At 34.1% G+C, this 21,362-nt stretch overlaps 6 protein-coding genes and 1 long non-coding RNA gene across 8 annotated transcripts; 2 read left to right on the top strand and 5 right to left on the bottom strand.

The window, feature by feature from the left end:
* Nucleotides 1-1,377: 1,377 nt before the first annotated feature.
* LOC116342578 lies at nucleotides 1,378-4,066 on the top strand. The gene is made up of 3 exons (XM_031770251.1): nucleotides 1,378-1,591; nucleotides 2,072-2,942; nucleotides 3,016-4,066. Exons 2-3 carry the CDS (start codon nucleotides 2,083-2,085, stop codon nucleotides 3,632-3,634), a joined length of 1,479 nt encoding a protein of 492 aa, XP_031626111.1. The 5' UTR covers nucleotides 1,378-1,591; nucleotides 2,072-2,082; the 3' UTR covers nucleotides 3,635-4,066.
* LOC116342582 (chromatin assembly factor 1 subunit A-like) lies at nucleotides 4,052-8,820 on the bottom strand. Its single transcript, XM_031770257.1, has 8 exons — nucleotides 7,332-8,820; nucleotides 6,817-6,915; nucleotides 6,672-6,737; nucleotides 6,191-6,604; nucleotides 5,952-6,115; nucleotides 5,767-5,887; nucleotides 4,584-5,696; nucleotides 4,052-4,464 (listed from the first exon to the last, which is right to left on the bottom strand). The coding sequence occupies exons 1-8, from the start codon at nucleotides 8,356-8,358 to the stop codon at nucleotides 4,331-4,333; spliced, it is 3,138 nt and encodes a 1,045-aa protein (XP_031626117.1). The 5' UTR covers nucleotides 8,359-8,820; the 3' UTR covers nucleotides 4,052-4,330.
* A 218-nt stretch (nucleotides 8,821-9,038) lies between these two features.
* LOC116342633 (zinc finger protein 84-like) lies at nucleotides 9,039-13,088 on the bottom strand. The gene is made up of 12 exons (XM_031770320.1): nucleotides 12,727-13,088; nucleotides 12,285-12,656; nucleotides 12,048-12,220; nucleotides 11,682-11,978; nucleotides 11,545-11,613; nucleotides 11,279-11,463; nucleotides 11,044-11,221; nucleotides 10,628-10,865; nucleotides 9,878-10,547; nucleotides 9,527-9,813; nucleotides 9,259-9,451; nucleotides 9,039-9,203 (listed from the first exon to the last, which is right to left on the bottom strand). Exons 1-12 carry the CDS (start codon nucleotides 12,874-12,876, stop codon nucleotides 9,073-9,075), a joined length of 2,943 nt encoding a protein of 980 aa, XP_031626180.1. The 5' UTR covers nucleotides 12,877-13,088; the 3' UTR covers nucleotides 9,039-9,072.
* Nucleotides 13,013-15,402, top strand: LOC116342580 (prolactin regulatory element-binding protein). Its single transcript, XM_031770254.1, has 6 exons — nucleotides 13,013-13,133; nucleotides 13,333-13,527; nucleotides 13,600-13,803; nucleotides 13,879-14,264; nucleotides 14,329-14,719; nucleotides 14,789-15,402. Exons 3-6 carry the CDS (start codon nucleotides 13,666-13,668, stop codon nucleotides 15,200-15,202), a joined length of 1,329 nt encoding a protein of 442 aa, XP_031626114.1. The 5' UTR covers nucleotides 13,013-13,133; nucleotides 13,333-13,527; nucleotides 13,600-13,665; the 3' UTR covers nucleotides 15,203-15,402.
* LOC116342581 lies at nucleotides 15,237-16,896 on the bottom strand. 2 transcript variants are annotated; one of them, XM_031770256.1, is made up of 8 exons: nucleotides 16,618-16,896; nucleotides 16,432-16,558; nucleotides 16,199-16,362; nucleotides 16,028-16,111; nucleotides 15,847-15,967; nucleotides 15,628-15,773; nucleotides 15,503-15,542; nucleotides 15,363-15,430 (listed from the first exon to the last, which is right to left on the bottom strand). In XM_031770256.1, exons 1-7 carry the CDS (start codon nucleotides 16,646-16,648, stop codon nucleotides 15,514-15,516), a joined length of 702 nt encoding a protein of 233 aa, XP_031626116.1. In that variant the 5' UTR covers nucleotides 16,649-16,896; the 3' UTR covers nucleotides 15,363-15,430; nucleotides 15,503-15,513. The 2 variants fall into 2 exon arrangements, with proteins under 2 accessions (XP_031626115.1, XP_031626116.1); XM_031770255.1 differs by lacking the exon at nucleotides 15,503-15,542 and having other exon boundaries at nucleotides 15,237-15,430; nucleotides 16,618-16,895.
* A 237-nt stretch (nucleotides 16,897-17,133) lies between these two features.
* Nucleotides 17,134-19,656, bottom strand: LOC116342579 (acyl-coenzyme A thioesterase 9, mitochondrial-like). The gene is made up of 10 exons (XM_031770253.1): nucleotides 19,402-19,656; nucleotides 19,186-19,250; nucleotides 18,734-19,095; nucleotides 18,436-18,658; nucleotides 18,220-18,366; nucleotides 18,069-18,146; nucleotides 17,937-17,962; nucleotides 17,687-17,783; nucleotides 17,551-17,607; nucleotides 17,134-17,482 (listed from the first exon to the last, which is right to left on the bottom strand). The coding sequence occupies exons 1-10, from the start codon at nucleotides 19,461-19,463 to the stop codon at nucleotides 17,259-17,261; spliced, it is 1,341 nt and encodes a 446-aa protein (XP_031626113.1). The 5' UTR covers nucleotides 19,464-19,656; the 3' UTR covers nucleotides 17,134-17,258.
* Nucleotides 19,657-19,941: 285 nt separating this feature from the next.
* LOC116342512 lies at nucleotides 19,942-21,254 on the bottom strand. Its single transcript, XR_004201254.1, has 3 exons — nucleotides 21,096-21,254; nucleotides 20,827-20,994; nucleotides 19,942-20,770 (listed from the first exon to the last, which is right to left on the bottom strand). It is a non-coding gene; the product is annotated as an uncharacterized LOC116342512 (long non-coding RNA).
* Between the last annotated feature and the right edge of the window lie 108 nt (nucleotides 21,255-21,362).

The following is a 21,362-nucleotide window of genomic DNA, read 5'->3' as shown; positions in this document are numbered from 1 at the left end:
TATTGTCTGGTTATAAAGACTCAACACTTGCTGAGACAGAGCACAGACGAACTTCAATTTCAGAGAGAGAACATCTCTGAAAAATCAACCAAGTGACATAGTTAGCTGTATTTGGCAAACAAAAGTCAAAAGTTTAAATTCGGTTTGCTGTAATTTCTTCCGTTTGCTAATTAACGACGAAGAAGTACCACCAGCAAAAAGTATCAAATAGCAGCGATTGAAACTTTTGCACTATTTGCTGAGAGATTTTTGCAGAAATATAGAAACCCACAAAAAGAGCACAAAATGTTGATTGGAACAGCAGTACGTTATCTTGCCAGTCGGAATGCAGTGCAGACAGTATATTGGCGCACCGTCAAGGACCATACGGGAGAATTGCGCCTCGTTAAACATCAAAAGACCTGTAATTTTGGACCGAGAGAGGAAATTAAATACAAAGTTTGAATAACATTAAAAAACGAATTGTTAAAATCGTTTCCATCATGTTTAACTGAAAGTTTTGGTGCTCAAGTAAATTGTATCTGTTATGTTATTATTGAAGAATTTGTAATAGGATTAAGTTAAATTGAATTAAATTATTAATTGAATATGGCAAATTTATTTTGGCATTGAATTTTGAAGAGATGTAAGCGAAACGCTTCATAACGAAAAAAAAAATCAAATAAAAAATAAAAAAGTGCTGGGCACGAAAAGAACGTAATGATTATGCCGTTTTTATTTGAAATTCCGAATTGTACGAATTTTTGTAGCAATTAATGTGTTGGTCCATTCAAATTCACTCCATAGAATTGGATGCAAAGGTTAAGCAAAACCAATTGTTATGCACCCAATTTAAAAGTTATGGAACGAAATACAACAACACAACGGAAAATATTCATCGCACCTACTCCAGCTCGTCATAACCGGAAACACGCTTTGATGACAAAATACCAAGAGTGGCCTATGCTACGTATGTTTTTTGCTAGGTTCAATGACTCAAACTATAGTTGGTGTGATATATCGTTACATGAGAGGTAGAACATTTCACACGCTATCCTCTCACACAGTTTTTCAACAGAGTGCTTCAACTAAAGACTTTGGCCGCTGTTTTAATATAGTTAGCCACCGCATACATTTTTTTTTCATTTATGCATTTGTTTATGTGTCTTTTTTGTCTCTTTTTATTTCTGTTTGTATCATTGTTTTTTTGAATATACAGAAAAAAACACATTTGCGTGTGTTTCCTATTGGGTTGGTTGCGGTGATTTTGCGTAATGATATCCACAACAACAATACAAATACTGTGCTTGCGATTTGATGAGACAAAAGAATAATTCTGAAAATGTAGACATCTTTTTTTTTTGCTCTGTTCTCTGTTTGATGTTGATTGTTGATCCACTTCGGTAGCTCCATATCGCTGATGATCATGATGAGTGTGCGAACATGAGCTCGATGACTAAAATCGTATACCTAAATTTTTAGTTTGCAATTGACAGTCAAACAGTTATGTTTGATATATATTTTACTTAGTAGAGCATTGCGACCTGGAGCTATTTGATTTGTTTTTAAACTTGTGAAAATCAGATATTGTACGTGCTCATATTTATTTATGGTAATGATTTTTATGTGAATTTTTTTCATGTCTATACGCTATACACACACTCACGCGTCATTAAATTAGCTTTTATAAAATTTAATTCAATAAAATCGTGTTTTGGAATATATTATTCCTTTCAGTTTCAAAAAAAAAAAAAAAATGGAGGATAAATTTATCAATATTTTATTAATTTGTGTCAATAAATAAAAGAATAAATCTCGTATATAAAAACGTTCATTTCATCAAATTAACCGATATCCAACCGTAAAAATAAAATAAAAAACAATTTGACCATTTGCACATACAATGTTTGTCCATTTCCGGTTCACGATGTAAAAATGTTGATTTTTTTTTTCTGTGGCTGTGTTCTTTTGTTAGCTTGTGTAACGAATACTTTCTATGTTTAAAATTGTACACCGTTTATAACAGTTTTGAAATATATGTTAATGATGTGGTGTCATTTGTCATTTTTTTTTCGTTTTCCGACTTTTTCAGAAAATAAAAAAATGGAGCGGATTTGGGTGATGATATTATTTCTCCAAATATCACTAGCAATGCTAATACCTGAAGAAACGGAAATGCTCGAAGGTTATACGTTTCCAGAAACATTGGCCGACGATGATTACTTTGAGGCGCGTAGCCTAAGTAAAGGTCCGTTATTCAATTCAGTGCGTAATAAACGTAGCCACGACATAAAAGAATCCGATGGCTTGATTAGTCATTTTCGTCCGAATTCAGTGAATGGATATTCAAGAAAAATGTCCATTGACGAGAGCCAAATAACACCAACGAATCCGGTCGCATTTCGAAAACTAAAAAAATGGTTAAAGAAAAAATTTCCAAATGATGACAGCGACGAATCTACCGATAATAGTAATTTACCTTTTGGTAGCATCATTTTACCACCAACCCAAGGTCGGCGACGACGCAGTATTGAAAATGAGAAAAAAATCAAAATCACATCATCAAAAGATGAAATAAAGTCGAATATCAATTCAGAAAATTCACCAAGCCCCTCAGCTGCAGCATTGGTTAGTGGAAAATTTGCTCGATCGCCATTTGAATATTCAAAGATTCAACATGAAGAGGATTCAATGGCAATGGACACATCATCGTTAAGCATCAATGAAGGTATGAAATCGCGAACACCTCGAGTGAATTTTGTCACCGCCCAGCAAAAGAAATCTCTTGACCGTGATGATACAAAAACCAGTGCCACCAAATCCGATTTCTATAAGAGCCCACCGCTTCTGCACAACAGCAAAGAATCGACACCGACATCAAGTAGTGAACGATATCCAGAGAGAAGTACAAATAGACCATCTTCATACCCTGATCGCGATATGAATAACAATCACTATGATGAGTAAGATTTTAACTTTTTTTTTTTCATTTTTCTCTCCTCTGAAAATACATAATGGAATTTCTTTGCATTTAAGCCGATACTTCGAAGACATGTATCCTCCGCCACCTCCACATTCACAACCAGACATGCCGTACGATCCGATGTTTGATTATAACTTACCTTACGATTTATACATGCGCAGGCAGTATGCTTACCCTGGTAGTCGCTATGACATTCCTGACTACAGAGACTTTTATCCACCAATGTATGGAAATGATATCGATAGCCGGTACTACATGCGCACAGATTCAATGCAACCATCTTTGCCAGCGTCATCGGTTGTGCCGCGCAAGAGAACCATATACTATGCTTATCTGCCAGAAGTTGTCCGAAGTCCACCGTCTGTCGATTTTCGATATAGATCGTATGATCGTTATGATTCCAGATACGAACCGGCTCCATACTACCCTGAATATTATAATCGCTATGAAGCCAACAGTATGGTTAGCAATGCATACCATCGCCCAGACAAACCGTTTAAGCATGAGTATCGCACAACAAAACCAATGAAAATTTACAACGATGATATGGTACGCAATAATTCATCATTTAAAGAAAAGCGATTCGACCATGAACGATTCTATAATGATAATAAATTACCCATGCAAACTTATTCACATCACAGACCCAGTGAATATGACTCATACTATTAAAGCAATCAAGACAATATTCACATTTAAAAAAAAAAATGTTTAGAATGGCACTCGTAAAATGTCTGTTTACTTCAATTTACTTCATAGTACTTAATTTAAATGTCAATTAAATTGTAATAGAAACCCATCATCAATTGCTTTTTGTAATGTTTTAGCTGAAAAAAAAATCTAACAGGCTATTCCCATGTACAACATTTTAAGATATTTTACTAATTTAATTGTCAATTAATCAGTAGTATACCAACTTAGTATTACCAAGTACTTAAATAATTTCCAAACTCTTCAAGTTCAAAAGCGTTCGTATCCATGTATCGGTGAAAAAAAATATTTCTCTTTTGTCACATTTGCATTTTTTGGAATAACAAAAACAACACCATATAACCGTTTATTTTCCTAATAAAATAAAACACATAATAATTTGTCTAGTGCTTATTTAATTTATTTATTTTCTTCAACTTCACTGTAATCCTAACTCATTTTTTAGACCAACTTCAATGGGAATTATCAGTAGATATATCTAATTCGAAAAATTAATTTATGTAGATTTCGAATGAATTAATTGTTCGTCGACTACGGTATCATTATAATTATTTACTTCAATTATTCTCTAAACTAACGAATAAACGATGTATGGTTTGAGAAAGAAAGGGAACTTAAACATCTATAAACTCTGCAAAATTCTATTCAAAGTTTGCCTTAGTCGATGACAATAACTGAACTGTTGAGCTTGGACTTCTTCGCGCCATCACTTGTGCCCGCTGTGCTGGTGGAAGATGAAACTGTTGTTGCATCATCGTTTACGTCAGTTGATTTTCGCTTTCTTAAATTACCTAAGGGGAGAATCACAAAAGAAAAGAATCGAATTAATTTAAAATAATCGAAAAACAATCGAAAAACAATCAATAATAATTAATGAGCAATTTTTAAGTGAATTGCCCCTAGAAATTACCACTTAAAAACTGTGTAACCAATGTGGTTTTAAGTTTTGGCGAAAGTTCTTGTCCAACTGGACCTGACATCAAAACCTTCACACGTTTTTTTGTAGTCGGCGCTTCTGACGATGATTTGGATTGTCGTATTTTGGCTTGTGCCGAATTGTTCTTTTCTTCTGCCACCCGTGATGTGGACGGAAAATCGTTTAATTGATCTTCTGATGGACGACGAACCAACGTAATCGGTTCGAATTGCTTTTTCTTTTCATCGTGTGTCAATGGACGAATGAACTTGGCAATATTGTAGTTGGTTCGTTTCGACGATGCTTGTTTGATCAGTTCGGGTGTTAAAGTCTCCGACAAACTACAGCTATTTGAATCATCTGACAAATTGATGATTTCGGGATTATCATCTTTTTTCGATGTGTCTTTGTTTTCGCCAAGTTTGGCATCGCCTTCACTCTCACCAGTCTCATTTGTACCTTTCGATAGGAAGATGTACGACCATGTGTTCGGGAAAGTCAAATCGCTGACACCGTATCGTTTACGTGTTTCAATCGGAACATACCAACAAAGTTTTTTGTGCATACGACCTTCTTCTGGGCATGGTTGCCATTTGGCCAACTCTTTGATTTTTGATGTGATGCAGGCACGATTATATTCTCGTTGTGGTTGATGATTTTTTGCCAGGTATGCGCAAAACTCTTTCGTTAAGTTCTTGGAACTGTTTTGATTGCCATTTATCAAGCGAATTAAATCGGGTATCTCTTTTTCGCCAATATTCAAGCGTCTAACTCCCATCGTTTTGTTGTGATTTTCATCGTCATCGTCGGCTTGTTGTTGGTTGTTTGGTCGTTCAACTTTCACACTTGGTCCATTGAATAGCATTGCATGCTTATTCATTATTTCCCAAACACGGTTGGAACAGTTTTCTGGTTTTGAACCATCTGACTTTTGCCAAATTAGACCGATCAAACATGGTTTTAGTTTGTGTGTTTTCTTCTTTCGCTCGTCATCAAATTCATTTTGAGCTATTTTTAGTTTTACTTTCAAATTTTCTGGATCATTCTCAGTTTCATCTTCATTCTGAAGCTCTTCGTCCGACAAATGACCATGCGGAACGAAAAATTCTGTGAAATATATTTAAAAAAAAAATTCAAAAAACAATCCAATAAAATCTACTTTATTTGACATTCATACCGTTATCGATCTCGTATTCGTCTTCAGACTCGGCTTCTTTTTCATCATCTGATCCATGCAATGATTCCCCGGGCTCTTCTTCTTCCCATTCATCGTCAGAATCTACCTCATAATCCAGTCTCTACAAATATTTTTAAAACAAAGTTTAAATTATTTTTCTTTAACAAAATTCATGATATGCTTACTGAGTCCTTTCCAAATGGCTTGCGTGGTCGAACGGTTTGGCTTCTTTTACGCCAGGTGCCATAGAATGCTGGTCGCCGATTTTCCGAAAACTTGAAAAATTTGGCTCGGTACAATTTTTTCGGTTCGTCTTGCATGACTTGTACGCCTTGACTGTCAATTTCTCCTGCAATTACGATAGAACGAAACATAATCTTAGTGTATGCCATTTATAATCACCGTCCATTATTTGATTAATTACCGATAATGAATAATTCATCAGTGCTACATTCTTCGTCATCCAGCCAGGTGCGCGTACTTTTCCTTGGAACAATGGTATGACTTTTCAATTCAGACACATACAAATCACGCTTTGACGTATTAGATGCGATCAATTCTTCCAAATTCGATCGTTCGTCTCCGTTAATTGTTCGACGAGTCACTGGTGCCAATTTCATATCTGCTTTTATTTGAAACGAAATGAAATTTGAATGTTGAGCTTGATCCGTGTCCATCTTGTCATCGTTGTCGCTAGTCTCCATTTTATTATCGACCTTCTTTGGAACAAAAAACTTGGCAAAAGCCTCTGCGGTTTTGCGATTTTTATTCTGTTCAGCCTCCATCTTTTTTTGCTTTTCCTCTTCCCTTTTCTTTCGCTCCTCTTCCTTCTCACGCTCTAAAATATTTCCATTGAAAACGAATTGATTAGTTAATAATAATTAGTTTAAATGGCAATGGGTAACCTTTCTCTTCTCTCTCTTTCTTCTTCTGCAACTCTTTTTCCTCCTTTTCGCGTTTCTTTTGTTCTTCTGATAAGTGAATGTTAAAAAAAATGATTAAGTTTATGTTATATTTTAGAGATACTTCCAAAATAAATCATTTCTGCACCTTTCTCTTCACGCTCCATTTTCCGTTGTTGTTCTTTCTGTTCTTTTTCGCGTTGCTTTTCTTCGAGTAGTTTTTCTTTCTCTTTCTTGCGTTGTTCCTCTGAAAAATGCATTATTATAGTGAGTTCAGTTAAGCCCGACATATATGAATGTCTTTAAATATTCATCCAATTACTATCAAACTAAGAAATTTCCATACGATTCAATTCAGAGAAATTCAGATAAATGTAATTTATTCATGCAAAGAGACATAATATCATTTCACATGCGTGTTTGTCAAAAATTGAAAACAAGAAATGCCGAAGAAAGTAATCACATGTGGAAAATACATGCAAAGTGGTTACAGTACAGCGAATCCACTTGTTGAAAAAGATGCAAATTGTTGTAATTCAATAAATTATAATATTCAGTGCATATAAATGTTACGAAATTAGTTATAGTTTGTTGAAAGAAATAGAACTACTTGTACATACGGACCGAACGTTGCATAGAAATATTAAGATGATTAATGCATACCCTTTTCTTCACGTTCGCGCTTTTTCTGTAATTCTCGTTCTTCCTTTTCACGCTGGCGACTTTCTTTCTCCTCTTGTAAAGCGCGCTCGCGTTCAACTTTGGCCCGTTCTTTCTCCTGCTTCTTTTTTTCCGATTCAAGGCGCCGTTGTAACTGTTTCGGTGTCATTTTACAGTTACCCGGTGTTGTGGGAAGATCGGATGCATTTGAAAGAATCGAATCATTCAAAAAACTTTTGTCGGCAACATTGCTAGAATCATTATTGTCAGCCGCATCATCATGTTCCATTGATTCACTATCTGAATCGGTGGTACTTTCAACATTTTCGACTGCATCCACATCCATGGCAGCATCTTCTTCTGGTTGATCTTCTTCCTCCATAGATGCTTCAGCGCTCGACGAAGTGCTTAGCAAAGATTTTTTTAATTTTTTGTTCTTTTTCGACTTTTTACTGATGGGCAATTTTATTTTCGGGATGCTCGCTTCATGTCTTTTTGATTTGCGCGGTTTCGATCGCTCTTCATCAAACTCAAGAGACTGCTTTGCTTTTGGTGTAGAACTTGCACGATCAGCTTTGTCAACGGTTTCTTTGCGAGTGTCATTTAAAATTTCGTCGTCAGCCTCACACTTGTCAACACATACATTTTCTTTGCTCTCTGAATTATTACCCAATGTTTTTTTGTTGACAGTTTCAGTTTCACCCGAAGACAAATCACTTTCCATCGTTTCCGAACTTTCCAATCTGACCTCATTGGTGCTGTCCAAAACGCATCGATTTATTTTCGGTGCACGAATGCCATCATCTTTTGTGATTGTTGCACTTTGCTTACGTTTTCGATTGTTATCAGGAGTAAGTGTGTTCGCACTGACTAAAACAACGTCCGCTGTATCGTTTGAGGTTGTGAACGGTGGCTCACTACCACCCAGTGTTTTGAATGGAAGGCGTGCTTGCACCAATTTTTTACCGCTAGCCGGAGTCTTTGAACCAGTTGACGCTGGCATTTCATTCATCTTTGGCGATGATTTCATCACGATTTTTTTTGTACAAACCGAAAAAAAAATGGATTTTATATTTTAATTTTAACACAAAACAAAACGCAAATCTACACGAATTCACTTTGATTGCACAAAGAGACTCGGTAAATGTTCACAGTGCGTTTTAGTTTTTGTTGTTGTTGTTGTTATTGCTGTCGTTGTCGTTGTCGTCGTCGATGTTTCTACTGAATTTTTTTAGCGGGTTCAATCACTTTTTGTATATGAATACTTCAATCTATTGTGAAATCATCATTTTCGATCCATTTGATCTTGTAAAAAATTGTTCTACAAATATTTACAAATAATTTGTGTCCGGTTCAACAAATAAACGATAACACATTGAATTTATTTAATTTAGCTGCCTGAGTACACTAAATCAATAACAAAAAGAAAAAATAATTATGCGTCCGTGATCGAAATTTAATGCAAAACACACATAATTCGATCGAACATTTGACAAGAGTGCGTTTAACGAAGAATTGGGCGCCAAATTTGTTGTCTCTATTGGCATGAAGTTGAAGCGGATCTCATTTGAAACTTTGAATATGCACGAAATTCACCTCTATTTTCGTCGAGTTGTTTGTATTATTAAGGTACATTCACATTCATGACGTCAATGACACAACAGTGAAGATATAATTCAAATTTGGATTGTTTTCTCATTTTTATTTTATTATTATTTAATTTTTGTCATTTATCACATTTTTTTCATTTTCGTTCCAAATTAATCGATTGTTCAACCGGTTGTTCCATTTGATGTTTTATCATATTTATATTTAAGGATTTTGAATCCGTACACGATAGCTTGCGTTGTTTACATTCATACAACATATGACTTCCTGAAGTGAAATCGTTTAAATTAAAATGCGACAATGATTGGCATTTGAAATATACCTGTATGAGTGCGAAGATGGGATATACAATCAGATCTTTGTGTAAACGATTTATGACAATTCAAACATTTAAATGGCTTTTCCCCTGTGTGAGTTCGGCGATGATTTTTCTGTGTACTGAGCGCTGCAAAGCGAAGAGGGCATAAATCACATTGATATGGCCTCTCACCACTGTGGATGCGCCTATGTTTTACCTGAAAGTAATGATTCAATTTTTGAGAATAGACAAAAACCTTTTCGATAAAAATCAATGTCACGAATGACTCAACCAGTGATGATGAAGTTGTGAAGCGGGACTTGCATACTTCACAGCTAAATGGATGCGATAGAAGAGGATCTTCGTTATGTGTTCGCCGGTGCGAATTTAATTCGCCTTTGGTAACAAAATTTGCAGAACATTTTTCACATTTAAATGGCTTATTCTGTTTATGGCGCATCAAATGTTGCCTCAAATTTGAATTTTGAGTAAAACTACGACCGCATACTTCACATGTGTATGGTTTTTCTTGTGTATGGATTCGTATGTGCTGCTTTAGTGACGAACTCATTGTGAAAGCTAAAGTTTCAACATTTAGAAATATAAATTCTCAAATAAATCCACTAACTATAGCGAAATTTACCTTTCGAACATAAATGACATTTGTAATTTCTCTTGTGAATCGGTCTATTTCCGTCATCAAATGTTACTTTGCACACCTTATTCATCATTTGATGCATTCGTTGTAAATGTCTGACGAGATAACGTTTCTTAATAAACACTTTCTGGCATATATCACATTCATATGCTTGTTGTGTGCATTTATGGGAGTTAATATGCAAACTAAGTGAACGTTTGCTAGAGAATATTGCATTGCAATCACCACAATTAAATTTCATTGTTCTCTCGGCAATGAAGTCTTTGACTAGTGCTTCTGTGATCTTGGGTTGGCTTGAAATACATTCCACAGTTTGAACGTATTCAATTTGTTCAATTTCTGCTAACTCTATCTGTTTATCACATGAATGATGCTCAAATTCGGTGTTTGTTTTAGATCCAACATAGCAATTGGAACACTGGTAAGAGTTATTGTGGTTCAAATTATAAGATTTTACTGAATTTGATGAACATAGAACCGATGCATCTCTAGTTTTGTCGGTGTCCGGATTTGTTTGGATACATGTAGTTTGTTCCAAGAGAGATCGTAGTGTTTTTTCCGAACGTTCGCATTTCTGAACAAATGCATATGCCTGATTCATTTCGCTGATACAATCAAGACACATTTTTGCTGGTAATTCGTCATCGATTTTAACCTATTTTGGATGGAAATGTTTATTCATTGGTTATTGGACAGTCATTTATCAATCAGGCCCAGTGTCAATAGCACACTCACCTCTGATCTTATTAATGTAGTTAGCATAAAGGACAATGATGAAGAATCAAGTGCAATGTTTGTATTTTTTATAGAAAAGTTATTCGATGGCCAAATGGAAACCAGTGTCATTGGCTTTGCCATGCACGTTCGACAAATTTTTTCAAACTCAATTCTCATTTTTTCTTTCTTTTCTCGAAAATAAAGAAAAAACCAAATGTAAAAATTTATTGAGAAAATTTCATGTTGTTTATTATTTCTATAGTATAATCACTTGTAAACAATGACCAGTTCTGCACTGTCAATATAAAGCATTTATTCTTTTCCTCGGGCAACACTACATTGCAACTATGGAATTTGGAAACAGTACCATTGTACATCGTTTTCTATTGACATTTTTTTTTTTTTTTCAATTTCTGAAGTTTGAATGTTTTTATTCTTTGTAGCAGATCATGACACTTTCATTGCTTATGCATTTATTGTCAACGGACGAATTTTCCACACTATTCACGTTTATTTTTGAAACTGGTCTGGAATGCCTTCGCATATGCTGTGTTAGCCCGCTACTTTTTATGAAACCTTTATGACAAATTTTACAGCGATGTGGACGCTCACCTGAATGATAAAGAATGATAGGTAACGAATGCACAATGCAATAAATTAAATTCTCACCTGAATGAATGCGTTTATGTGCGGCTAGATCTCCTTGTTGTGCGAACGATTTGTCACACGAAGTGTAAGGGCATTGATACGGTTTTTCACCGGTGTGTGTACGCATATGAATTTGCAGCAAAAATACTCGCGAAAAAGATCTATTGCATTGTACGCATCGATGCGGTTTTTCACCCGTGTGTACTCTGTTGTAAAATAAATTTATAGAAGCATGTTGTTTAGAAGTTTATCGCTCGAATGAATTCGGTAACGAATTATAGCTTTACCTCATATGCACCTTCAAATTGCTACTCTCTACGAATCCACGATCACAAACGTTACAAATATATGGTTTCCTATTTACAAAAAATAATCAATAGTAACATATCACATAAAAAAATCATTTTTTGTGTAGAATACTCACACTCCATTGTGACGTCGAACGTGTAAATCAAGTGCACCTTGTGTTTTGAATGATTTTGCACACATGCTGCACTTAAATGGTCGCTCATTCGTGTGTATTCGAATATGTGTGGCCAAAAGAGATTGGGATGGAAACTTCCGACCACAGAACTGACATGCATGAATAGCCTTTTTGTTTTTCTCGATGGGTTGATCACTTTCAATTCCAGTACTATAATCTGGTTGCAGCAAGTCGGCTCCAATTGGGCTCATCGCAACAGTTTCCTCAAAGTTCTCCATGTCCACCAAGCTGTACTCACTAAAAAGTAGAATGTTAAGAAAAAATTTCAAAAACGGTCAAAATCATCATTTTTATCCAAATAAGTACATGTCGTTGGGTTCATTATGAGTTTGCAAATGCCTGGTATAATTGTTCACTTGTGCAAATCCTGCTCCACATAATTTGCAGTGATGTTTGATGATCGACTTTGACGTCTGTTTGCTTTCAGTCTCTTTCTTTTGCTTGTGTTTAGTTTTGGGCGATGATTTTCGTTTCGGTGTCTGAAATGTTAATGTACAATGACTTAAATCGTGCAATTGAATATGAAGATATATTTAAACAAACCTCTACACTTTTAATGTTTACATTTTCAGCATCGTTTTGAATGCTACTTTCTACATTTGTATCTTGTATCAGATTTTCAGTTACATCTATTTCATCATAGATAACGTATTCAACATTATCTTCTGCGTATTCGATATTCTCGTAAAGCGTTTCGTTATTACTGTTGGTGTTACTGAGCTCCTCTTGTTCATTTATACCAACTGTTCCGATATCGACTTGTTCACTTTCATCGAATTGTTTGTTGATTTTTCGTTTTATCTGATTCAATGCCTCCGTTGAGATTTCACATTTCTCGCGAAACCTTGCTACCATTATAAGTTCTTGAGTGCATTCTTCGCATAGTTTTCGTGGATGACTATCAACGCCTAACATCTGCGTTACAATAAAACATTTGAAAATGTTGTTGATTATTTTTCAAACTTATTTCTAATATATTGTTTACCTTTAAATTGGCACATTCAAACAGCAGCTGATCGATTGTTTTGTTAAAATTTTCGACAACATTCAATGAGTCTATCATTTCATCGATAGAAATTGACAAACATATACGACAACAACTCTTTAAAAATTCATCTAATTTTTTTACTTCCATTTTTTAAGTGGATTTATTTAAAAAAAAAAACACCACAATACTCGTTGTATCATTAAAAATAGCATAAAGTTCCTATTATGTATACAATTTTTCTTGGAATGACAGATCTGTCAAACTCACTGTTTATACAATATACATTACAATATGACAAATAACGTCTATCGATATGTATGTCAATTCTTCTTATCTCTTCTACGGACAGTAAAACACATATAGCTTCGAAAATTCATCTAAAAATGAACTATTAATTTTACAAAGTGAGTTCTTTTGATTTTTTAAAAGGAAAAAAAATACTTTTCTTTTTCTAAACAACATAACCTCAATATGTGTAAAATATTATTATAGTTATTGTGTAGTGATTATTTTTTTCGCAGTTCTTTCAATTTCATTTTGAGCGTGAATATTAAAAATAAATAGGTTTAAATTTTTATTCTATTATTTCTACATATTCAATAGATAATCTATTGATAACCAAGGCGACCGAGAAAACAAACGAATAATTTGACATTTGATAATGTTGAAATTTTGACGTCTTTTACTGCAACGCGAAATACTCTATGTGGCACATGAAGTGAAACGGGAGAAATTGTGAAACTAACGACAAATTACAATATTTTTCTGACACCTTGAATGGAATAACATTAGATACCTGTATCTGTTTTATTGAATATAATTCAATTATAGTTTTAATTTAACTAAAGGGTTTTATGCATTTCCATTTAGATAAAGTGATATCCATAACAAATAGTAAAATTTGATTGAAATTTCGTTTGAAGCAAATCAAAAATCATGCCACCACGTAGATCACAAGAAGGTTTACTGGCGCGAGTAAACTTTCCACTGTACTCGATTGAAATGCTAACAAGCCGTCATGTTTTGGTGGCAGGCGGAGGTGGATCATCTAAAACAGGCGTAGCAAATGGTTTTGTAAGTATAAATCATGTGTCAATTACATTGTGTTCCAGATTTATTTCAACATTTCAATGTCTTTTATTACATCAGGAAATTTACGAAATATATCATAATGGACAGAACTTTGTTGCTGAGGAAATTGTTCGGCATGAGACTGGAGCGAATGTAGTTATGAATTGCGCTGTAAAAAGTACGGGCAATCATTCATATTTGGTGGCCGGTCAAGAGAGTCATTGTCAATTATATCACGTGAATATTAAAATTGATAAAAACGAAAATGGTCGTATCGAGACGCTCAAGCCATTGTTGGGACGAAGGAGTTCAGTTACGTTTGACGAACAAAATCTACGTAAGAGAAAAGCTTCACAAGATGCATCTGCCAATCGACGATACTCAGCATCGAAGAACACAAATTCAGATGGTAATCAGAATGAGAATCGTTATCTTCGTTTTGAAATAAAAGCTGGTGATTTAACGTAAATATCTCTTGATAACATACTGATTGCATTCCAAACTGATGAATTGAACATTATTTTACAGACAAACTGATTTCTCAACGGATGGCCCCCTTCAGAGAGTGGTACGGATTAGTCCAAATTGTAAATTTATGGCCACGGGTGGCACAGATGCTCACGTTCGAATTTGGAAATTTCCAAGTATGATACAGATGTTTGCTATAAATGTACACACAAAAGAAATCGATGATTTGGACTTTAGTCCTGACAGCAAGCGTCTAGTGTCGATTGCAAAAGATGGTTTGGCATTGATTTGGAATGTTGAAACCGGAAAGGAGAGTGCCAAATTAAATTGGACACCACCAAATAATGTCAAATATTTATTCAAAAGATGTAGATTTGGTAATTTTGAGGGGAAATCGGATCACCATCGACTATTTACAATTGCAAATCCCATTGGAAAGGTTGGAAAGCAGGTAAGTTGTGTTTGAGATTGGTGACGATGAAATCGTTGTAGACATTTAATTCAATTATTTTGCATTTAGATGGGTTATCTACAGGAATGGAGCCCAGAAAATGGTACTCTGATCAATTCGGCCGTTGTTGATGAGAGTCTTGCTTCGTTGGCAGTTCGTGATGATGGCAGATTCGTTGCAATTGGCACTATGTTTACCGGTTCAGTTTCAATTTATATAGCATTTAGTTTGCAACGTGTCCTACACATTCCTAATGCTCATTCGATGTTTGTAACCGGTTTGGAATTCTTGCCGGAAAAAGATTTGGATGGACCGGCCATAACGAGTAATACAGAAGCCGCTGTTCTTTCAATTTCAGTTGACAATAAAGTTTGCATTCACAGTTTATCATATAGACATATGATGCCCGCATGGATAGCAATACTTTTAATTATAGGCGCATTATTTTTCACTTTTACACTATGTTCGTATATTGGATTGTAAAATAGCAAATAGTTTTCTTGTTTGCTGCATTTTTTTTTATTAAATTATTAAAAATTAGAGAAACAAAAAAAATCTATTCTATTTATAAAAAAGCTCAATGGAATTTAACTTATCGAATATGTTTATAGTTTTTAATGCGGCTACCGTTGCCAAGGTTTTATGTCGACCTTTAATGTGAGATGTGGCTGTTCGCCTAAGCATTGGTTGAAGAGTTTCCTGGTTGAAGAACTGTAAAAGAATAAAATCAAAATGGTTACTATTCATGATTATAAAAATATAAAAACAAGGAGTTTTAGTTGCCCAATCATTGTTTAATTGGTTGTCAAATGTGAACGATACACTGGAAGTATACAGAAATCGGTTAATGTAAGACCATTAATTCTTCTAAAGCTATCAAATGGAATTTGGTTTTTTTTGAGATATACCTGCTGAGTTGCTGCTGCTTTCATCGGAAGATTTTTCATTGATCACGCACATGGCAGAGATAATTTGAAGTTCGGCCACTTGCAGATCAATGGCTGACTTTATCTTCTTCAACATGTCCGTATCGACTTCACTAAATAAACTGCACCTTTTTTTAAATGGATAAAAAAATAATAAAAATAAAACGTTTGCAATTGATTTCATTAAAAAAAGAAACATACTTGTATCTATTAACCATCTTAAAAAGAAATCCAACGGCTTTGGCGAGATGATCAGAGGCAAATTTTGGCGATGTATTTTTGGTTCTTCGTCCACGAGACGGAGTTACCGAAGTACCTGGTGCTGTTAATGAAATCGAAACTGTTATTGGTACTTATTTTTTAAATTGTTGGTTTTTCTTACTGTTCGAAGAGTCACTATTTGTGGCACTCATTTTGTTCTGTCCATGGCTTGACGAGTTTGCTCGGGAATGGAATTTCTGGAGATCTTTAAAAAAAATGAAATCAAAATCGTGTTCATAAAAGTATAAATATAAGCTATTGCTCAACACCATCTCGTATTTTTTATACTCACTACAATTTATTATTGCATCAGCGTTTGCTGCGTTGTGGATGTTTCCATCGGTTTGCTGAGCGATGACGCAAATGTTAGACACCTCTTGTAGTACTTCTATTTGTACAGCAATGATTCCACGTACTTCCTCCAGTTTCTTTACATCGAGATTACCGTAATTTTTTCTATTTTTAAATATGTGAAAAAAAAAAATTAATTGATACCAATTGATTTCATCAAAAAAAGACACATACGCTCTGTACACATTAACCGCTTCAAGAAGGTTACCAACAGCCATGAGAAAACTTTCAAACGCATCTTCTGGTGAGGTATATCTGGATCTTTTTGGTACAGTCGGAGTTTGAAAAGTAACTGGGGATGCTAAATGAAATCGAAATTATTACTGATACTTATTTTATATATTTTTCGTATTTTCTTACTCATCGAAGAATCACTATTTGTTCCACTCATTTTGAATATAGTCAATGATGCGACAGCCAAAAAATCTTAAATAAATTTGCTGTAATCTAATGACGCTATAATGACGCTTTGAACTTTTTTCACTTTTGTTTTACATTGAACCGCATTTGGTGCAATGGCAATATTTGACGTTCGGTAAACAGGCCTATAGAGACTATTCAATTTAAATATCGTAAAATACGTAATGGCCTTTTCGATTCTTACAACTATGAAAGTATGAAACATTTGACAGTAACGTAGCGGTGTGATGACAAATTCACAAAAATAGAGAAACAATTGTTCACATTGCTTTGTTTTTCTCGTATAGTTCTGTTTTATCTTTTATTTTTAAGAGACGTCATTGTACGCATTTATGGCATAAATTAAATCATATCGGACGGTATTTCCTGAGGATTATATCAAATTGTGTTCAATCAAAGTATGAAAATAGATCGCTTTGTTGTTGTTTGGACAAAGACTGGCGCACGAAGTAAACATACTGAAAATTTCATAGCTTTATTTATTATCGACAAATGTTGTGGATGTATATTGTTAATATTGTTTAATTATTGGGAGACTCAACAATTTAAATAAAATCTTTTCTGATAATCAAACAACTGACTTATTGTGGGAATGTTAGACCTTCGATTTTTACATCGTTGCCGCCATCTAAATTCATCGCTGCATTAAATTTACGTCGTCCATCAAGGTACCACATAGCTTCGTTATAACTTCGGGGTATAACTTGTGGAACTGGCGTATCGCTCACATAAGTGTAATAAAAGACATTCGATGTAGTGTGCTCGGCCGAAATAGCATCGTATGTCTCATTCACCACTACAATCTCTGTGAAATTTCGGAGAAAAATCGATTTTATATCGAATAAATTGTTTACAAAGCTGAATTAATTTTACCTATGTAATTCATGTCGGTGTATACAACATGCGCATGCATTTTCAATAGAGATGAAACTGAAACAGCATATAATTGATTTTATTTAATAAACAAAAGTATTCCGCAAATTCAATTTTCTGCTATAATGTATGTTACCTGGTACTGGCCGTGTAAATGTTATGTCGTTAATGCATCTTAATCGACATCTGCCTCTGTTTAAAGTATAAACCAAAGCCCACGACAGTTCCAATGCCTTGCAACGAAAAGCAAAAACAAATGTGAAAAAAGTTATAATATCAGTCTGTTATCAGACGGCGAATAAATAAATAAAAGTTTTTTTTTCAGTTGTGTAAATGTTTAAAATCTCTCTTCTAATGTAAAAGTTGTATTTTTATTGGTTGCATACCTGTCTCATTAAATAGCCACCAAATACTGAAAATAAAATATTGTACAGAAAGAAATGAAGAGAGTGTTAATCAAAATTTATTTGAAAACCTCAAAGTATGTTTGTTTTCAATGGCTTCAAATTAAAATTTACCTGAATTATGAGCATTTCTGTCTTCCGGATGTGAGTAAATAACATTCGACAACTGTGCATCTTCCATCCACATAGCACCTGTTTTTTTTTCAAAGAAATATCATCTGTTATCATACGCTCACCTTTTAAATGATTTATTTGCAACTTTTACCCGGTGGAATTTTTCGAACGTTAAACGATTTGTTGTTTAAATCCATTGTTTTCATAAAAATATTATGAATATGCTTTTGCTCGAATGCATTAGGCTCTTGATTAAAAATTGACTCCTTCTGCGATTGGATTCGTCTTCTTTTACGGTCTAAAACACAAAACATTGGTCAATATTATATGATATCTAGTTGAATATTTCGCATGAAAACTCATTTACTTTCGCCCCCCGTGAAAATTCTCTTTTCTTCATCATTGGCTGGTTTTAAAGGGTTGACAATTGCAGCAGCCGTATTTGTCGCATTTCGACAGGCCATTAAAAATGTAGCTCTTGTTAATTTTCGCCATTTTCCCTGAATTTTCTGTTCGAGCCAGACAACGACTTCAACACTTGAACGTCCAACCCAACTAGCGTGCCCCGATAAGCGTATGTCAGAGTCATTCTGTACACAAGGAAAAAAATATTTACTCATATTTTTTTGGAATTTTAACGATAGAAATCAATGTCAGGTACAAACTTTTGGTATGATTTCGGTAAAACTGATCTGGTCAACAAGCAAGGTAACAAATGTGTACGGAAGTGGAGTTGATGGGTCCAAATTAGGTAATAGAACATGCTTATGAAGTATCCAAACTGCAAAAGCATCCATATCTTCCATGAGACGCCCCAAGCGCACACTCCCCAAAAAGGTAACATATTTATCACGAATGGTTAAATCGCTGCTGAGTGGAATAATGGCCGATGTGAAAGAGTCTTGCATCGAACGTGGTGGTAATTCGTCAATTGATTTCGGTTCATACTGTATTAAATGTTCACGATTTTTTGGTAACACAGACCAATATTCTTGGATTCCCAATTTTTTCGCAATTTCTGCTTTCACTGTATGAATGTAAGATAAAGTACAATCAAAACATTTAAGATAATTCGTTTCAGGAAAAGATAGCACATGTTATAATAATTATAAAATACCGTCACTCATAGTCCCTGCAACATTTTCTTTGTTTACATTATTGGTACAGTATCGATTTTGTGACCTGCAAGTAAGTGACAATATTCACAGTTCAATAAGACAATGTGCAGAGTACGCATATTTTTTATCGTTTATTGTATATAAAATGTATATTCAAAGTCCAATTCTAATTCCTAAGCAAATAAATCACAAAAAACACCAAAAACAACACCTACCAAACTCCGCTACTTCGCAAAACATTTGTCAGTACAAATGGACGCTTGAATAATTGTAACATCTTCAATGAAACTTTGTTTATCTAAAAATAGTTGAAACACTTTTGGCATTGGTAACAAGTAAAAGTAAAATTTAATGCACTAAATTGCGTAAAATTACTAAGTTAACGTGTTTTTTTTATTATTTCGATTCGAACTGCAAACAACCTTCCGACTCTTTTGCAGCTCAATCGCTTACTGTTCATTAAGTTGCGTTCTATTCAATTTCTCTCATACAATTTTTCAATTCCGCATCTATCCGTCTCTATCAGCTGATAGACAACTATAACTATTTTCTCTTTCTGTACATTACCGTGATCTTGATTCACGTATAGTATACTATAGATACATTGCTATGCATGTGTTTATGTTTATATGAAATACATGTTTTTTTTATAGTCGCTCAGCTGTCACATACACATGTATATTGTTAAACCTTAAACGGCTGTTGGGATAACACACATTTTTATGGGATGTGGAAAATAAAATAAATACAAAACGTTGAGTAAAAAAAATGTTTTTCTTTATTTTAATATAATTGGATAGGATAAAACACTACCAAATTTTTACAAATAATTCCTAAACTGAACTGAAGTAATTAGTACATTGTGCTTCGAAATTAAAATTGGTACAAATGTTTGTCACTTAATAATAAGTTACAGTTCCTAAATAGCAACAAACCAGATCAATAGAGTATTAATAATTTGCAAACAAAATTGAATTAGAACAGAATTTCACTAACAGTACGTTTCGTTTTAAAAGAATCAAGAGAAATGTACCAAAAATGTGAAAGAGACGACTTTTTTTTGATATAACAGCTTCATTAAGACTTAAACAAAGGAGGATAATGGTTTTGAATTATACAATTTTCATAAAAAATACAATCTTAGCTATTATTGAAAGTCTGTCCCACCGGTCACCCAGAAAGGTTTGATTTTCAAGCACTTTTGTTACTAATGAAATCGATCCACTTCAGAAGTGACAATTTTGTGTTTTTCAATTTTTTAACATTTATTATTCGATTACGCATACTTTTTTGAACTTTCAGCTTGACCTTCAAAGATTTTTCATATCTTTCAAATGTTGGGCATATTTCTCTCGATTCCTTTAAAACGATATACAAATCACTAGTATTAACTTGAAAATAACGGCGTCAAGACACTTCTTTGATATGAACTATTGGTAGCGAATTTTTGCTGGTTGACGACAGTTTGGACATAAATTGCTGTGTCTCAAACTTTCTCGAATACATCCCCCATGGAAGCGATGTGCGCATTCTAGAAATACATCGGCATCATCGAACCGATCTAGGCATATCGAACAAATATCTCTGAAATAAGTCAAAAATTAGATCATGAATTAACAGAATGATATTTTCAAGCTTACGTTTCGAATTGGTGTTGCATGCATTCTAAGGGATGTCTTCGCCGTCTTTCTTCATATCTATGTGGATTGCTTTCATTTCTACCGTAAAAAAATAACGCAAAAATAGCACCACCAAGTACAACACCGAATGAGATAGCTGCAATCGCAGGATGCACCATTTTTTTCGATCTGAAGGCAAATAATTTTGTATTATTTTTAAAATTTACATCATCATCTATTGAATTTGATGTCTTGCTTTTGCGTCGTTAAAAATATAAAATCGAGATTACCTTTAAAGAAAAACCTATGAAAATGACTAAAAACGAAAAGTTATATCGATTTTATTTTATCGAAATTGCCATTAAATTGATCACAACTTTGTACTTCTACGTCTGAATAAAATGAAAAAGAAAAATCTGTATTTTGGTTTATTTTGACAATTAAACAACTATAGTATACTATAGCAATATTATAATGTTTTTGTTTGTCGCAGTTCTATCGCAATTTTTCTTGACACTGTGAACCATACCATGGTGAATATACATATGTTTGAACTA

This window comes from Contarinia nasturtii, unplaced genomic scaffold (assembly GCF_009176525.2).
Source record: "Contarinia nasturtii isolate CC-2019 unplaced genomic scaffold, AAFC_CNas_1.1 Cnas_scaffold_864, whole genome shotgun sequence".
NCBI classification, from domain to species: Eukaryota; Metazoa; Arthropoda; class Insecta; order Diptera; family Cecidomyiidae; genus Contarinia; species Contarinia nasturtii.
The sequence above is the reverse complement of the archived record's forward strand: the minus strand, read 5'-3'. Positions and strand labels throughout refer to the sequence as shown.

Bases quoted from the DNA above. Each gene is read 5' to 3' on its own strand.
- LOC116342579 (XM_031770253.1), bottom strand. From the start codon at position 19,463: ATGTTACAATTATTCAAGCGTCCATTTGTACTGACAAATGTTTTGCGA. The intron at 18,659-18,733 runs GTTTGTACCTGA...CCTTGTGTACAG, and splicing joins TTACCGAAATCATACCAAAA to AATGACTCTGACATACGCTT. The intron at 18,147-18,219 runs GTAAAAGTTGCA...AAAAAAAAACAG, and splicing joins CGTTCGAAAAATTCCACCGG to GTGCTATGTGGATGGAAGAT.
- LOC116342580 (XM_031770254.1), top strand. From the start codon at position 13,666: ATGCCACCACGTAGATCACAAGAAGGTTTACTGGCGCGAGTAAACTTT. The intron at 13,804-13,878 runs GTAAGTATAAAT...TTATTACATCAG, and splicing joins CAGGCGTAGCAAATGGTTTT to GAAATTTACGAAATATATCA. The intron at 14,265-14,328 runs GTAAATATCTCT...ATTATTTTACAG, and splicing joins ATAAAAGCTGGTGATTTAAC to ACAAACTGATTTCTCAACGG.
- LOC116342633 (XM_031770320.1), bottom strand. From the start codon at position 12,876: ATGGAAGTAAAAAAATTAGATGAATTTTTAAAGAGTTGTTGTCGTATA. The intron at 9,814-9,877 runs GTAAATTTCGCT...TTGAAACTTTAG, and splicing joins ATGTCATTTATGTTCGAAAG to CTTTCACAATGAGTTCGTCA. The intron at 9,204-9,258 runs GTATATTTCAAA...ATTTCACTTCAG, and splicing joins CCATCTTCGCACTCATACAG to GAAGTCATATGTTGTATGAA.
- LOC116342582 (XM_031770257.1), bottom strand. From the start codon at position 8,358: ATGAAATCATCGCCAAAGATGAATGAAATGCCAGCGTCAACTGGTTCA. The intron at 6,916-7,331 runs GTATGCATTAAT...TGCATTTTTCAG, and splicing joins GCGCGAACGTGAAGAAAAGG to AGGAACAACGCAAGAAAGAG. The intron at 5,697-5,766 runs GTATGAATGTCA...TATATTTCACAG, and splicing joins CGAATACGAGATCGATAACG to AATTTTTCGTTCCGCATGGT.
- LOC116342581 (XM_031770255.1), bottom strand. From the start codon at position 16,648: ATGAGTGGAACAAATAGTGATTCTTCGATGA. The intron at 16,559-16,617 runs GTAAGAAAATAC...GATTTCATTTAG, and splicing joins AAATAGTGATTCTTCGATGA to CATCCCCAGTTACTTTTCAA. The intron at 15,968-16,027 runs GTAAGAAAAACC...TTTCATTAACAG, and splicing joins AAATAGTGACTCTTCGAACA to CACCAGGTACTTCGGTAACT.
- LOC116342578 (XM_031770251.1), top strand. From the start codon at position 2,083: ATGGAGCGGATTTGGGTGATGATATTATTTCTCCAAATATCACTAGCA. The intron at 2,943-3,015 runs GTAAGATTTTAA...TTTGCATTTAAG, and splicing joins AATAACAATCACTATGATGA to CCGATACTTCGAAGACATGT.